Source organism: Phycodurus eques, chromosome 1 (assembly GCF_024500275.1).
Source record: "Phycodurus eques isolate BA_2022a chromosome 1, UOR_Pequ_1.1, whole genome shotgun sequence".
Lineage (NCBI taxonomy): Eukaryota > Metazoa > Chordata > Actinopteri > Syngnathiformes > Syngnathidae > Phycodurus > Phycodurus eques.
In genome coordinates, this window is record NC_084525.1 from 22,315,773 (window position 1) to 22,329,629 (window position 13,857).

The window sequence follows — 13,857 nt, forward strand, 5'->3', positions numbered from 1 at the left end:
ATTTCCTCGCTCTGTTTCATCGCAGACAACACTTGAACATTTTAGTTTTTTCTAAATTTATCAACTTTTGGAAAAGGTAGAATTTCATGTCATATTTTTGATTTCCGAAAGACGCGTTTAACGGCTTACTGCACTCCAAAGGAGCACATGGCTGACACTCGGCTAACTATGGAGTAGAATTACACAGACTTCATTATCAATACAAGGGGGGTGTGGCGGTGGGTGCGGGGGGGAGGTGCAACAGTACTGAGAAAAAAATGTACATATATTTTATTTTATTTTTATGGTTGTTTTACAACCTGTGCATTATGCAAACAAACTGTGTTTTGAAGGGTTACAAAATACAAAAAAAAATGAACGGATATCTTACACCAATGCCAAGAACATGTTAATTTAAAGGAAAAAATAATATAAATATATCAAATATATGCAGTTAAAGAAGCAAAATCTTGATTTATTTATTTTTTTAATCTTTAATACCACAGTGTTCGTGATCCACCATCTTGTTGACACTCCGATGTCCAGAAACAGCAACACTTTAGCACAGTTCGTAGGATTGGTCAACAGTTAACAACATAACATATCTTCTTCTTTTCTTTTTGGCTTGTCCCTTTAGGGGTCGCCACAGCAGGTCATCCTTTTTTTAATGCAAGCCTATCTCTTGCATCCTCCTCTCTAACATGAACTCGCCTCATGTCTTCCCTCACGACATCTATCAAACTCCTCTTTGGTCTTCCTCTAACTCTCTTGCCTGGTAGCTCCATCCTCATCACCCTTCTACCAATATACTCATTATCTCTCCTCACGACGTGTCCAAACCATTGAAGTCTGCTCTCTCTGACTTTGTCTCCAAAACATCGAACCTTGGCTGTCCCTCTGATGAGCTCATTTCTAATTTTATCCATCCTAGTCACTCCGAGAGCGAACCGCAACATCTTCATTTCCGCCACCTCCAACTCTGCTTCCTGTTGTCTCTTCAGTGCCACTGTCTCTAATCCGTACATCATGTTCCACGGGGATTTCAGTCTAACCTCATCTGTCAGCCTATCCATCACCACTGCAAACGGGAAGGGGCTCAGGGCTGATCCCTGATGCAGTCCCACCTCCGCCTTAAATTCCTCTGTCACACCTACACCACACTTCACCGCTGCCCTCATACGTCCTCTGTACTAACATATTACAATACAATATACAAATATTGAATGTTTTCCTGTACTTTGAGGTTCCAACACCAAGTCTCCTTCTCTCCTTTCCTGCCAGAAGTTACACCAAGTACTCTCCTGCCCATCTCTCTGCTCACCTTAGCTGTAGTGGTCCAGTCTTCTGGAAGCTCCTCCTGTCCACCGAGAGACTGTCTCACCTCTTCTCGAAAAGATGCACAACACTCTTCTTTTCTCAGCGTCCACCACATTTCTCTGCTCAGCCTTTGTCTTCTTAAATCTTCTTCCCCACCACCAGAGACATCTTACACACCACCATCCTTTGCTATCTAGCCACACTACCACTACCTTACAGTCGGTAACCTCCTTCAGATTACATCGTCTGCACAAATTGTAATCCAGTTTCTACCTCCGCTCTTGTAGGTCACCCTATGTTCCTGCCTCTTTTGGAAGAAAGTGTTCACTACGGCCATTTCCATCCTTTTTTGCAAAGCCTACCACCATCTGTCCCTTTCCTGGATGCCGAATTTACCATCACTTCTTCATCATACCCGTTTCCTTCACCAACATGTCCATTAAAATCTGCACCAATCACAACTCTCTCTCTCTCTCTCTGGGATGCTCAGAACTACTCCGTCAAGCTCCTTCCAGAATTTCTCTTTGACCTCTAAGTCACATCCTACCTGTGTCGCCACCATTTACATTACACAGCATACCCTCAATTTCCAACACGACATGATCGGCCAAAATAAAAAATAAAAAAATCCGCGTCTACACATCATCTACACTTTGCACATCGTCATCGCCATATTGCATGTGGTACCGTGGGCCAATTGGAGATCCACTAAAAGAAATGACCAAGTGTCAAAAATACACCACAGAAGCACAACCTTTTTGGTCCAATTTATTGTTAACCTGATTTCACCTGTAACTCCTGAAGTGAAATAAAACACATGAAATATAGCATTTGTGATTAGATAAATACATTCCTTAAGCATAAACAATATACAACAAGCGACAGAGTAAATGCTACCTTCAGTAGAGGAACATATTTAAAGCTAAATGTAGCAAAAAAGTGGTCCTTGTATCACGTGGAAAATTACTTAAAATACAGTAGTCATAACAATAGTAATTTGAAAAAACAAAACACAAAGACTTTCACACCACAGGCCCTGCCCTCACAACCTTACAGATGCACTCAGTCAGACATACAAATGCAGACCTCATTATCTCAAAATCGCTGTACCCTAAGCTCCTCGGAGAAAAATTACCTTTTTATTACCAAGTTTAAAATGGTAACCTTGGTAGATACTGTATGTTTTAAATAATTGGGGAGGAAAACAATGCTTGATCCATATAAGTTTTCTTTTAACAATACAGTTCTATCATGTTAGACTCTCTCCATACATAATTCGCAGTTTAGCAATACAGTATTTTCATTCCATTCTTTCATACACTTCTGATTAAAAAGGTTCAGTCCTAAACAAAAGTGGATTGCGGATGTACTGTGATGGCACGCCTTTGAAGTAAATTATAGAAGATCAAAGTGTAATCAATAAAAATATACATAAAGCTATTCATACTAAAACATCTATCACTGGCGCTCCTGGTGTCAAGCTCAAAACTGGTCTGCAACCAATGACCCACTAAATAAGTTTTGATTTCATCTTTGACTCACTGATTACTAGTGAGCAGTAGCGGTGCTGGCTTGAATGGCTCCCTGTGGAACTCCCCTAGATGTCGCACCCCCAGATCTATTGTGTCTTGGGGGGGAGGTATATGGGGGTTCCAGACGGTAAATTTTCACCGATTAGCAACAGGTGGTACATCTTTACATTGTAAACCCAATCACCTACGTTGTGGCCGATGTATTTTGATGGAATAAAGTTCTAATCCTTCTTTGGAGTGTGATAAAGCCGAAACGGTGTCCAGAATAAAAACAGCACCCTGCAGTCACAAGATGCAGAATGACGAGTGAAAGCAAACACAAAATTTGTCAAAATGTTTACATTTGGAACCTTTCCATGGGAATTTATGGACATTAATGTGAATAAATGAGTAATTTACAAAATTGAAAGTTGGCTCTTAATTGGAAATTTAAATATAGTTTATGTTTTAGCATAATCCTGACCAAAACAACCAGATTTCATGCAAGTACGGGAACAATTTACTTGACTTACAAGTGCCCTGACTTATGAGTTTTTCTAATTACGAGCCATCACTTGGTTGATTTTTTGCAATCGGAAACATTTGGAGCAATAAAGGGACCCTCACATATGGGCAAGGAGAGGTACCTTTTTTGAATGGATGTCCGCTTATGACAAAACGTTTGGAAATGATACCTTTCCAATAAATTGACCCCTTATTTCCCCAATAACTGCGGTAATTCCCATAGAACATTTCCAATTTGAAATATTCCCCACATGTAAATTTACCTTGTGGAAATTTCCTGACATTTTTCACACCTTCGCAATCCTCGTGCAGTGCAGTGTTAACAGTCATTTCCTGTGTGTGTGTGTGTGTGTGTGTGTGTGTGTGTTTTAAAAATGACTACGACATCATCACACACAGTTTTAGGCATTGAGGAGCTCATCCGCGGAGCGTCCAATAGCGTCAGGGTTGGAGAGCGGGTCCAGGTCCGCAAACAGGTTGAACCAAGCAGACATGTCTCTGGATTTACCTGCAGTAGCTACACCCACATTGGCATTTTAATAACAACTCATGATTATTTCAATACTAATAATGACTTATATTGCTGTTTACCATTGGCTACAGAAGCTGGGGCCGGTGTATGTGATTGGTTCTGAGCAGGAGGAGGCTGAAGGGGCGGCGCTTGGAACATAGGTGGTGTTGACCAACCTGATAGACAAACACATGGCGATGAGGAGGAGCAGTGTCAGCCTGCCAACAGTAGAGAAACACGGCTCACCTGCGGAACTCAGACTGTAATCCAGTAACTGAGAAGGCAGGAAGCCAGTTGGGCTGGGGGAGGTGCACTGCGGAGGGGGGACGATGTGGCCTGGCGGCGGCGGCGGCGGCGGCCCGTTTGCGGGAGCGTCAAAGAGCCCAAAAGCATCCTGCCACTCTCTACTCAAGTCGTCGGTGGCACCTGGCCCGGGGCTGAGAAGATCTTTGAGGAAAGCCATCTCACCCTGATCACCATCTGCATCCTCAGCTTTCGAGTCAATGCCAGTGGAGTCCAGAAAAACACCTTTGAGATAAAGCAGAAGTCAGTTCCCAAATTCAGTTTGGAAGTCCAGTCGTACCTTGACTTACGAGTGTCCTAGCATACAATTTTATTTTTGTTCAGAGCTGGTCGATCTTTTTGCTTTTAAATTGCATAGGGCTGAATGAATGAATCAAATAACTAGAATAATTAATTACAAAAAAAGGTGAAGGCAAAATCTTTGCCACGGATTGTTTTTCCAACCGACTAACGTTACCTTATTCGCACGCAACACTCGTGGAGAAATAATTTGGTGCGCTAGTGGCGAACCAGAAGAAAGTCATGTTCACTTTGGGATCTTTTCACACATAGAAATGAGGCTTAACTGCCTTTTGTACCACAACAGCACATCTACGATCTCTGACACGAGGTAAAATATTAATGCTAGCTAATTTAATGTATCTTACCATCGCGAGCTGAAAACATATTGTAACACTCCCCACAAGTGGTTAAAAAAGAATAAGACAGTCGCTGGTGCACTTTCAAACATTTTACGGAACAAACAGTAAGAAAACAAACGCATAATAAGAACATTCATACATGAGTTGCCAATGGCCACAACTTCACTCAACACGCAGCCAAGTCTACACGCTGAACACGGCAGGCAACGCCTTTTAAAGCCAAAACACTCAAAATCACAGATACTACAGTAAATGTCAGGATGGCGCCGCCAAGTGGACAAAAATACCTGCATCTCACAGGAAATTATTGTGTTTAATAATGCAAACTCAATTTTTATCTGATAACGACGAGGACAAACGTAAACATGCAAATACAAAATGAGAACGCTCGAAAGCAGCTCAACCAACCTCACGTCCTGACGTTCATACAGAGACTAACCGACCACATTCCGGATCTCACTCACCAGGCCACGCCCTTAATGGCGCTCACCTTAGGCATAGCTGTTGTAACTTCTGACTTGTCCCAACAAACAGTAATTATACTGTATAAAACCAGTTTATTGCCTTATATTATTATGTTTTATTATATTGATATACAATACAGTGCTTTTATTCTTAATTCAAAACAGCTAACAAAAAATCTTTTGGGGGGGCTGGACTGGATTAATGGTATTCCACTTCATTTTAATGGTAAATATTGATTGGATATTTGAGTACATTGAGTGACAAGCTTTGTCACGGAACAAATTAAACTCATAAATCACGGTATCACTGTAGTTGGGTCTCTGGAAGGTCTGCCCACTCATCAAGTGTGAACCAAGCAAATCTATTTTCTTGCCATTTCTGAAAACTAGTCTGTCTACGGCTGTCTACTGTCTAAGTTGGCAACACTAAATAGCTGCTCAATTTGTCGCACGCTCGAGTTCTGCCACAGGTCGTCTTTGTAACAAAAGTTGCACTCTGCATTTGTATAAGACAGAACCGCCCCCCATAAGCAGGTGATTTTTAACAGAGAGTGACAAGCGGATATTACGTAAGTGTGCTGTCAATCACCAGCCTCCATACCTGTGTCAGCGGCACCTCCTGATGCTTCGTCATCCAAGCACACCAGACTAGGGAGGATTAAAACAAATGTACTTTGAACAACAACAATATATTTAAGGACAACCAAAGCATATACACTTAGGAGAAACTCGGAAAAATACAGTTGAAAACAGAAGTTTACGTACACTACGGTAATCCCTTGTTTATCGCGGGGGTTACGTTCCAGAGTTTGTTTTTTAAACTTTCATATATGCAATTCAACGTCAATATGTGATACTTTACAGAGGTGCAAGCACATGACTTTAAAAGGTTTCAACCTTGCTTGAAGAAAAAAAAAATGTCTATTAAATCAGATTAATAAAAACTAAAAAGTCAATTAAAACTCAGCACTCTTTTTGGCAAACAAACAAATAACATTGCTGATAGATTGAATTGGATAGTGTATGGATGGACAATAGTCTAAATTTCTATTTTGTGAATGTACTTGTATAGATGTCTTCTCTTGCATGCTATTTATTCTATATATTTATATTTCCCATAATGAAATGAAAAAAATGAAAATTACCCCACTGTGGGACTAAAAAATATTATTTTATATTACAAATATTAATAATAATAATAAACTTTTTGACCTGACCCCGTTCTCAGATGACATCTCCAGTGACATTAATTCATTTCCGGTCCAGAGGGCGTCTTTTTGTGAGCAAAGCATAGCAAAGCCCTGATCTGAATCCTATTGAAAATCTACGGCCAGACCTGAAAAAAAGTGAAGAAACCTGGCCTACTAACTTGGCTCAGTTACACAATTTCTGTCTGGAGGGAAGGGCATAAATGCCTGCCAACTATTGTAAGAAGCTTGTGGAAGGATATCCAAAATGTTTGACCCAAGTCATGCACTTTTAAAGCAATCATAAGTACTAAAAACACGTACGAAAACTTCTGACTTTGAAGAAAGTAATGAAAAATTGTCTAGGCTTTTAAATGGCCGTGGCAAAAATTCTTCTCTCATGAATCTGGGATTTAGCAAAGAGAGATAATTTTGATAATTGTAACATTTTTAGTCTGATTTCATGTCAGACAGTGAGGGGGGGGGGAAAGCGTATGTGTCTTTTTATATAGTGTATGAAAACTTCTGGTTTCAACTGTACAGGTACAAGCGCACAATCAGACCATACAATTACAATTTTGTGGTAGTTTGCACGATCCATGCCGTAGTCTCAAACAGCAAAAATTGGGAACAAATTCTGCGATGTGCGCATTTTTTTCTGGGTCTATACCAAATTTTAAATGATTCTTCTTTGGCCATTACAAGGTTTTTCCAGAAACTGGTTGTCTTTTGAATTTTTTTGCCAGCCAGCCAACCAACAAATTGGCCAAAGATTTTCAATAAATACTCTTTCACCACTCGCCTTGTGCAATTTGTGTTTTAGTGAGATTTTGATAATACTATTTTTAAATTCATACCGCAAAACTGAGCATTTTTATCTGCCATAATAACCAATAAAGGGAATTCATGATGTGGCTCTAGAATTGAATCTAATTATATTGTGCCAGGTACCTAATAAAGTTGTGAGTGAGTGTAATTGTTTTGATGAAAATAACATGGGTGAGATACTCCACCTGTCTGTGTTTCCCTGTAGAACCTTATCCTCCTCCTCTCCCTGTTGTGCAACGTTTGTTTGCTCCAATGGGTCCCGCAAGTCCTGCCAGGGTTTGGATGAGTAATAAAGACAAAGCTAGAAAGCTAGATCTTTGAGAGAATGTCGCCTACCCACCTTGATTGTGGTGAACTGGTAGGGCACGTGCCCTTGGAAGGCATCATGGATGCCAGACAAGGCTTGGGCTGTCTTTTCCCAGAACTGAAGCAGAGTGGTCTGCAGGGACAGCGAATGTGTGTGAAATACTGAAGAATAAATACTTCTGTACAAGTGCACCTGTTGCTGTCATCATGGGACTGACTATTACTGTTGTTGATACTGCCCCTGTTGTGCCCATTGTTCTATTGTCCCTCGCCCCTCTATTCAGTTTGCTTTCTCTATCTACCTTCTGCCCCTCTTCTATGTCTCCATGTGCCAAACCAACCAGCGGAGGCAGACGTTTACTCTACAGAGCCTGGGTTCTGTTGGAGGTTTCTTTCTGAGAGTTTTTCCTTGCCTTTGTCACCAAGTGCATGCTAATGTGGGGTTCAGTTTTTCGGGATACAAGCCCTTTATCGGCCGAGGTAAGAGTGCTGTATGGTGGCAGTGAACACAACTCAACAGTTCTCAACAAGCACCAGTTTCCCAGATAGTAAACAATTCTTCTTCTTCTTCAAAAAAGAGGCTTAAACTGTTTATTGCCACTCCCAGTTGAGGTTTACTGTCAAACTAAAGACAACAAATAAATACACATTGTGTATTTAAAATAACCACATAGCTTTGCCTGAGGAACGGCTGCTTAGCTAAATGCTAACAAACAATACAAAATGCTATAGATGGGAGAACAAATAGCATCGGTTGTGCAGTGTTATACATAACCCTTTAAGCGACCGATATTTCAATACAAATGTTGGCGCACCACATGTAGCCAGACAACCTAACAATACTCACAGACATATATTGCGAAAAACAACGAATAACTGCAGCTTACTGAGAGGAATTGTGACCGTCTCTCCTGGATGATACTGCCCAATGAATTAATCAGGATGCAAAAATTATTTGATTATTTACATTGTATTTAATTATGTTATTACTACATGTTTTTATAATGTACAACATTATAGAGCACTATTTATTATAAAACACATTTTTGTTGGGTTCTTTTTGGAGGCTGAAACAGATTAATGGCATTTCCATTTATTTCAATTGGGAAAGATGATTTGAGATACAAGTGCTTTGAGGTGTGAGTGTGGTCAAAGAACGAATTCAACTTGGACCTCACGGTGCCACTACGTACATAATGTAAGAGTGTGGTTCTCTACCTGTTCAATGGGTTAAGTGCTACAAGATAACTTCCGTTGCAAATTGGCGCTACATAAATAAACTTGACCTGACTAAAAGATACAGTTGGGCCAACCTGGTAATTGCAGAGCGAGTGCGACAGCATGTTGCAGCGGCTGGCACCAAGCATGTCCACCTTCTGGCACACATCATTCTTTAACTTCTCAAACTGGCTCTTTGTTGCCCTCACCTGGCCTTGAACCTGCCAAGACATCAAACTGCTCAGTCCAACCACCGCCCCCAAACGAGGACCAAACAGGGTAAGTCAGCTCTTACCTTACGGAACTTTTCCAGCTGTTTGTAAGTGTCCGGGTCGAGTTCTTGAGAGACGTCTTTCATCCAGAGTAGAGCTCCTCTGTACTCGGTGCGAGCTTTCTCCATGCGACCGACGGTCAGGAGAGTGTCTGTGATGGCACGTCGCCGGAAAGTCTCAACTTCCTGGTGCAAACGTTTCAGCGGTGGACAGAGCGCCATCCTGTGGCAAAGAAACAAAGCTCATTTAAATGTACACTGTGGTATGCCCCTGTCTAAGCAGCTTCGTGCCTCGAACCTTTTCTTGGCAGAGGTGCAAAGGGCTTTGCTGGTGGCGTCCATCATGTTGCCAGCCTTGGTACGGTCGCGCTCGGCTTGGAAGCGCAGAAAAAGGCCGAGCTCGTTCTCTTCTTGGGACAAACCTGCGGAGAATGAACAGTTTGGCGGCCTTTGCTATTGTTAGTCTGGATGGAACTAAAGCTTTGCTTTCGTAGGGACTCCCAACTCACGCGTGATCCTGTGCTGGTACTTCTCGATCACCTTGAGCAACTCGGTGCAGGTGGACTGGATTGAGCGGAAAAACTGCGGGGGCCAAACGAGACGGAGGGCTGACTATGATAGTTTATTACCAACAGCAAATAGGTAATGATTTAACTGAAATGTGCTTGTCTGTTACACAAAAATGACTTGGCCTGAGCAGACACAAAATACAAAGAGTCCTCGGTTTATAATCTTGTTCTGTTACTAGGGCTGCAAATTTGTACGGAAGTCAAAACACGCCATACTCTAGCGCTAACATACACTAATAGTGTCATTAAAAGTCTTAATGACAGTGAATATTTGTATGAAAAAAAACTTCTCGGCCATAAGTATTTAGCAATCAAATGAAATGAGAAACAGTAACGGCGGTAACTTAACTGAGTGTCTTGTTGTGCTTCTTTTACGTCTCCAAATCTGCGATGAGCTTTCCATCAGTGTATTTCAATAAACTTTTTAAAATATTAAAATAAAACAACAGAATGGCACTCGGTAGCACAAAGACATCTACCAAGGTGTATGAATTACAATGTAGGAAGGATAGTCCTCGTAAAGATAAATGTGGAAAATTAAATGCTTTGAAAAATAAAAATGCTTTGACACTTGATCTCTGTATGGTGGGGGGACAAATATTTAGTGTGTGTGTTTGCGTGCACGTGGGGGGGTGCTACCCACCACGCACTTTTAAAATTAGTATTATTATTGGTTTTGTTGTTGTCGCTATTATTATTATTATCATCAATGTAGAATGCATCAATCAGGTGTACTTTGAGGGTCACGTGGAGAACAATTATGTCTTAAAAACAACAGCCTAGAGCAGTGGTTGTCAAGGTGTGGTATGGTGCAGCCTCCCTCAAGTGATACATATGGAAAACAATCACTGAATTGTGCATAGTGCATACAATTTAAATTGTGCATAGTGTTACATTGGCTTCAACCTTTTTTTTTTTTTATTCCATTACAGTACGTTTTTTAATTACAGTTCGGTTGTATTTAACTTTTAAGGTTGAAATATTTGTTTTCAAACATTTATTTAGGGAAACATTTTATTTAACTTTTATGTGCAATACATTTTATTTGAATCACTAGGTAGTTTTTTCTTTTCTATATTTAAGTGCAATTTTAATGTTGCAACTGTGCATAATGTTAAAGTATTTTACAATAATACAAAATATTATATTTTTAGGGATACCACATGTGCCTCATTTTTGATGAACACTTGGGCCTACTACGGTAATGTATTTTAATGCTGGTCATTGGTCAAAGAAAAACTAGAATATCTATGACCCACTTATGATTTGTATAAATCAATTATATTTTTTAAATTGTATTGAGCCTATTTTGTCCATTGTATTCTAAGCCTGACCAGGGACTAAAATTAGCTGAAGCTAAACATTTTCAATGCATCACATATTCCCATTTTTAAAGGCAACAAGGAGCAATGGAGAAGAATATGAAACACTTCAGCAGCCCAGTATATAAATAATATTTATTATGACAGGCTACTGTTGCGGGCTTGCTTGGTTTTGTGTTGTGGTAAGGTTAACTAGAAGCATGCAATCAACTCAAGCTGGCATTAATGCCTGGTCTGACAGGCTGGTTACATAATTCATCATATTGGCCAGCAACAATTTTAGACTATAAGTCTTACCTTTATGAGTTGCAATAATTTTTCTTAGTTCTGATCGCCTCACGTGATGAGCATTAGGCTTTCGCGTGCCAGAAGAGGACACTGACTTCTTGGCATGCCTTGCGGCATGTTATAGCCTATATAGTTGCGGAAATTATGTGTCAATCACAATTTTAGATGTTTTTGTGTTTCCCCATAATAAATTGTCTGTGGATTTTACTTACCCGTTGGTTTCGTTTTCATTGAACCGCAAGTGTAGGTCGTGCTTTGTGTACTGGTGAACGCTTGCTTGCTTTCATATCATGATAAGCATGTGTTGATCATGCACCATCAGTCAATTTAGTATGCGATCCACTAACACTATTTATGCGTACAACATATTAGGAGGCATTTCTGGATGGTTGAAAGCACTTTCTCCGTGTGGTCATAGTGCTTGTCGTGTCTCTATTTATTACTGTGTAACATGATATTTGGACTGTAAAACTGCAGGGGACCAAAACTGCCTTCTGAAAAAGTGCATGGGACAAGTCCCCCATGCCCCCCTCCTGCAATTACACCTATGGCGCCGAGCCCGACCTCTCTACAAAGTTTTGTGGGAATTTGAGTAATTATCATTATTTTTTTTTTTAGAAACCTGTTATCTAACAACTAAAAAGTGAAGAAAATTTAGAGCACCAGGCTGAGTGAACTATGTTTGTTTGGTGTTTTTCTACCCTTTGTACAAGAGTAAATACTTTCTTTGAGTCTCTATCGTTTATTTGTGGCACCCTTTTCCATCATTTTTGTACCTCAAGCTTTGCATCCAGGTCGGCATCAGAGGCCACCACATACTCGTCCTCTTTCTTGCCCGTGGCTTTGATTAGCACCTGCTTGGTCTTCCAAAACCTCTTCTGCATGCGTGCCACGACCGAGCTATCTTCACCGAGCAGTTCCCCGACAAACCTGCACCAAGAAACAGTGTTACCATTCTTGATGACAATGTTTTCTATTGAAATTGATGAATACATACCCCTCCATGATTGGATGCCAGTCTTTTCCACTCTGCAAGTATAAGAGGTATGCCACTTAATTAATGGAAAAGTCCCCTCTCCGAATGTTGCCCATTGATAGACAGCTATGTCAAATGTTGTAATATTTCTCACACTTCTGCGACCTATAGTTCCATGTTTCATGTACCATCACCCACTGTACCCGTTTCCAACCTGTTTCCCTTGCTGATTGGTTGCTCGTTCTCCACCTTAGTCCAGTTCCTAGTTGAACTGCTTAACAGTTGTAGTTTGTCAGCATGTTCTTTTCTCTCTGTTCTGATCTCCCTTTGACGCTAACCTCTCTCTTGCCCTTCCCAGTAATAGGTGTCTGTGCATTACAAGGTGCAAGCAAAAACTCCACCTCTCTCTCTCACTATCCATTTCTATCTATCTCTGTTGCTGTCTCACTCACTGTCTCTCTCCTTTTCTACTCTCTAACCCAACTGGCCTTGGGTCTGCTCGAGGTTTCTTCCCAAGAAGGAGTTTTTCTTTGCCTCTGTCGCCTTACTCACCTAGTGCTTGCTTGTGCTGTTCAGTTGGTCTTTTAATAAGTGAGGACTGTGGTTTTAGACCTGTTACGTGCCCTGAGACAACTTTTCCTATTTGGCACTTTATAAATAAAATTTAATTAAATTGGATTTAAACTAGATTGAAGAAAAAAAATACGTAGCTTGTTTAGGACAGTAGCTATTCATTTGTCAGTCAAATCACTTTCAGATCCTGAGGACTTGGATCTTAAGAAGAGTCATTAAGAAATTCATTTTGTTATTTTTTTCAGGGTCACAGTAAACTACAGCCTCTCACAGCCATTCAATCACTGCGTTGACAGTGACAGAGAACCACTCACCTCTCACATTGTCACCCACCTAGGAGTTTAACAAAACTTCCTCAGCTACATTGTATAAACTGTGGCCCCGTTTATTACTGGGGAACAAAACCCTTCAGTCTGCCTCCAACTCTTCATCTTTCGTTTTCGTGTTCAACTGTTCATAGAGCTGAACTGTGAACAGTTGCTTCAAATAATTGCGAGCGAGTATGTATGTGCTACTCGAACACTGAAAACAGCTGGCTGTCAAAGCAGGTGTTCACTTCCAGCAAACGCTGCTTCACAGACACTGGAGTCGGGGGACACTGTACTCCTCCCGATGTCTACTTTCAGAACACAATAACTTCAGCCACGTCGACAGTTAATAATCAACATTAATTCGGACCCCTGCCCGAAAAGGATATGGTCTGCTAGCACCACCGCTAGCTAAGTTAGCGGCTACGCTGTTACGTCAAAAAAAAAAAAAACTTTGTCAACTTACGATAAACGCGCAGGCAAACAGTCTACGTCCTTAGTTGAGAGTCATCAGTTTAGCGAGGCGAAAATAAATGTTGCTCTTATGTTCAATTGGTCCTCAAGTGCAGCATCTATGATAAGAGGTTGCCTACGGTCCTCTCGCGATATCCATCATTGTGTGAGTCAGAGAAACAGGATATTCAAATTAGCCGTGACGTAGACAGCTTTATGGGAGGCCACCCAACAAAAATGTCACGAACAGTCGAAATACCTGTCAATTATGCACATTGTGCCATTTCATGGAAGACCCTCTAATTGT

The 13,857-nt window shown here is 40.8% G+C and overlaps 1 protein-coding gene across 1 annotated transcript; it reads right to left on the bottom strand.

Moving 5' to 3' along the window:
* Nucleotides 1–2,048: 2,048 nt before the first annotated feature.
* Nucleotides 2,049–13,713, bottom strand: ical1 (islet cell autoantigen 1-like). Its single transcript, XM_061683088.1, has 13 exons — nt 13,564–13,713; nt 12,238–12,269; nt 12,017–12,170; nt 9,571–9,643; nt 9,360–9,483; nt 9,086–9,284; nt 8,886–9,011; nt 7,607–7,705; nt 7,452–7,534; nt 5,853–5,899; nt 4,090–4,371; nt 3,924–4,019; nt 2,049–3,849 (listed from the first exon to the last, which is right to left on the bottom strand). Exons 2-13 carry the CDS (start codon nt 12,243–12,245, stop codon nt 3,734–3,736), a joined length of 1,407 nt encoding a protein of 468 aa, XP_061539072.1. The 5' UTR covers nt 12,246–12,269; nt 13,564–13,713; the 3' UTR covers nt 2,049–3,733.
* Between the last annotated feature and the right edge of the window lie 144 nt (nt 13,714–13,857).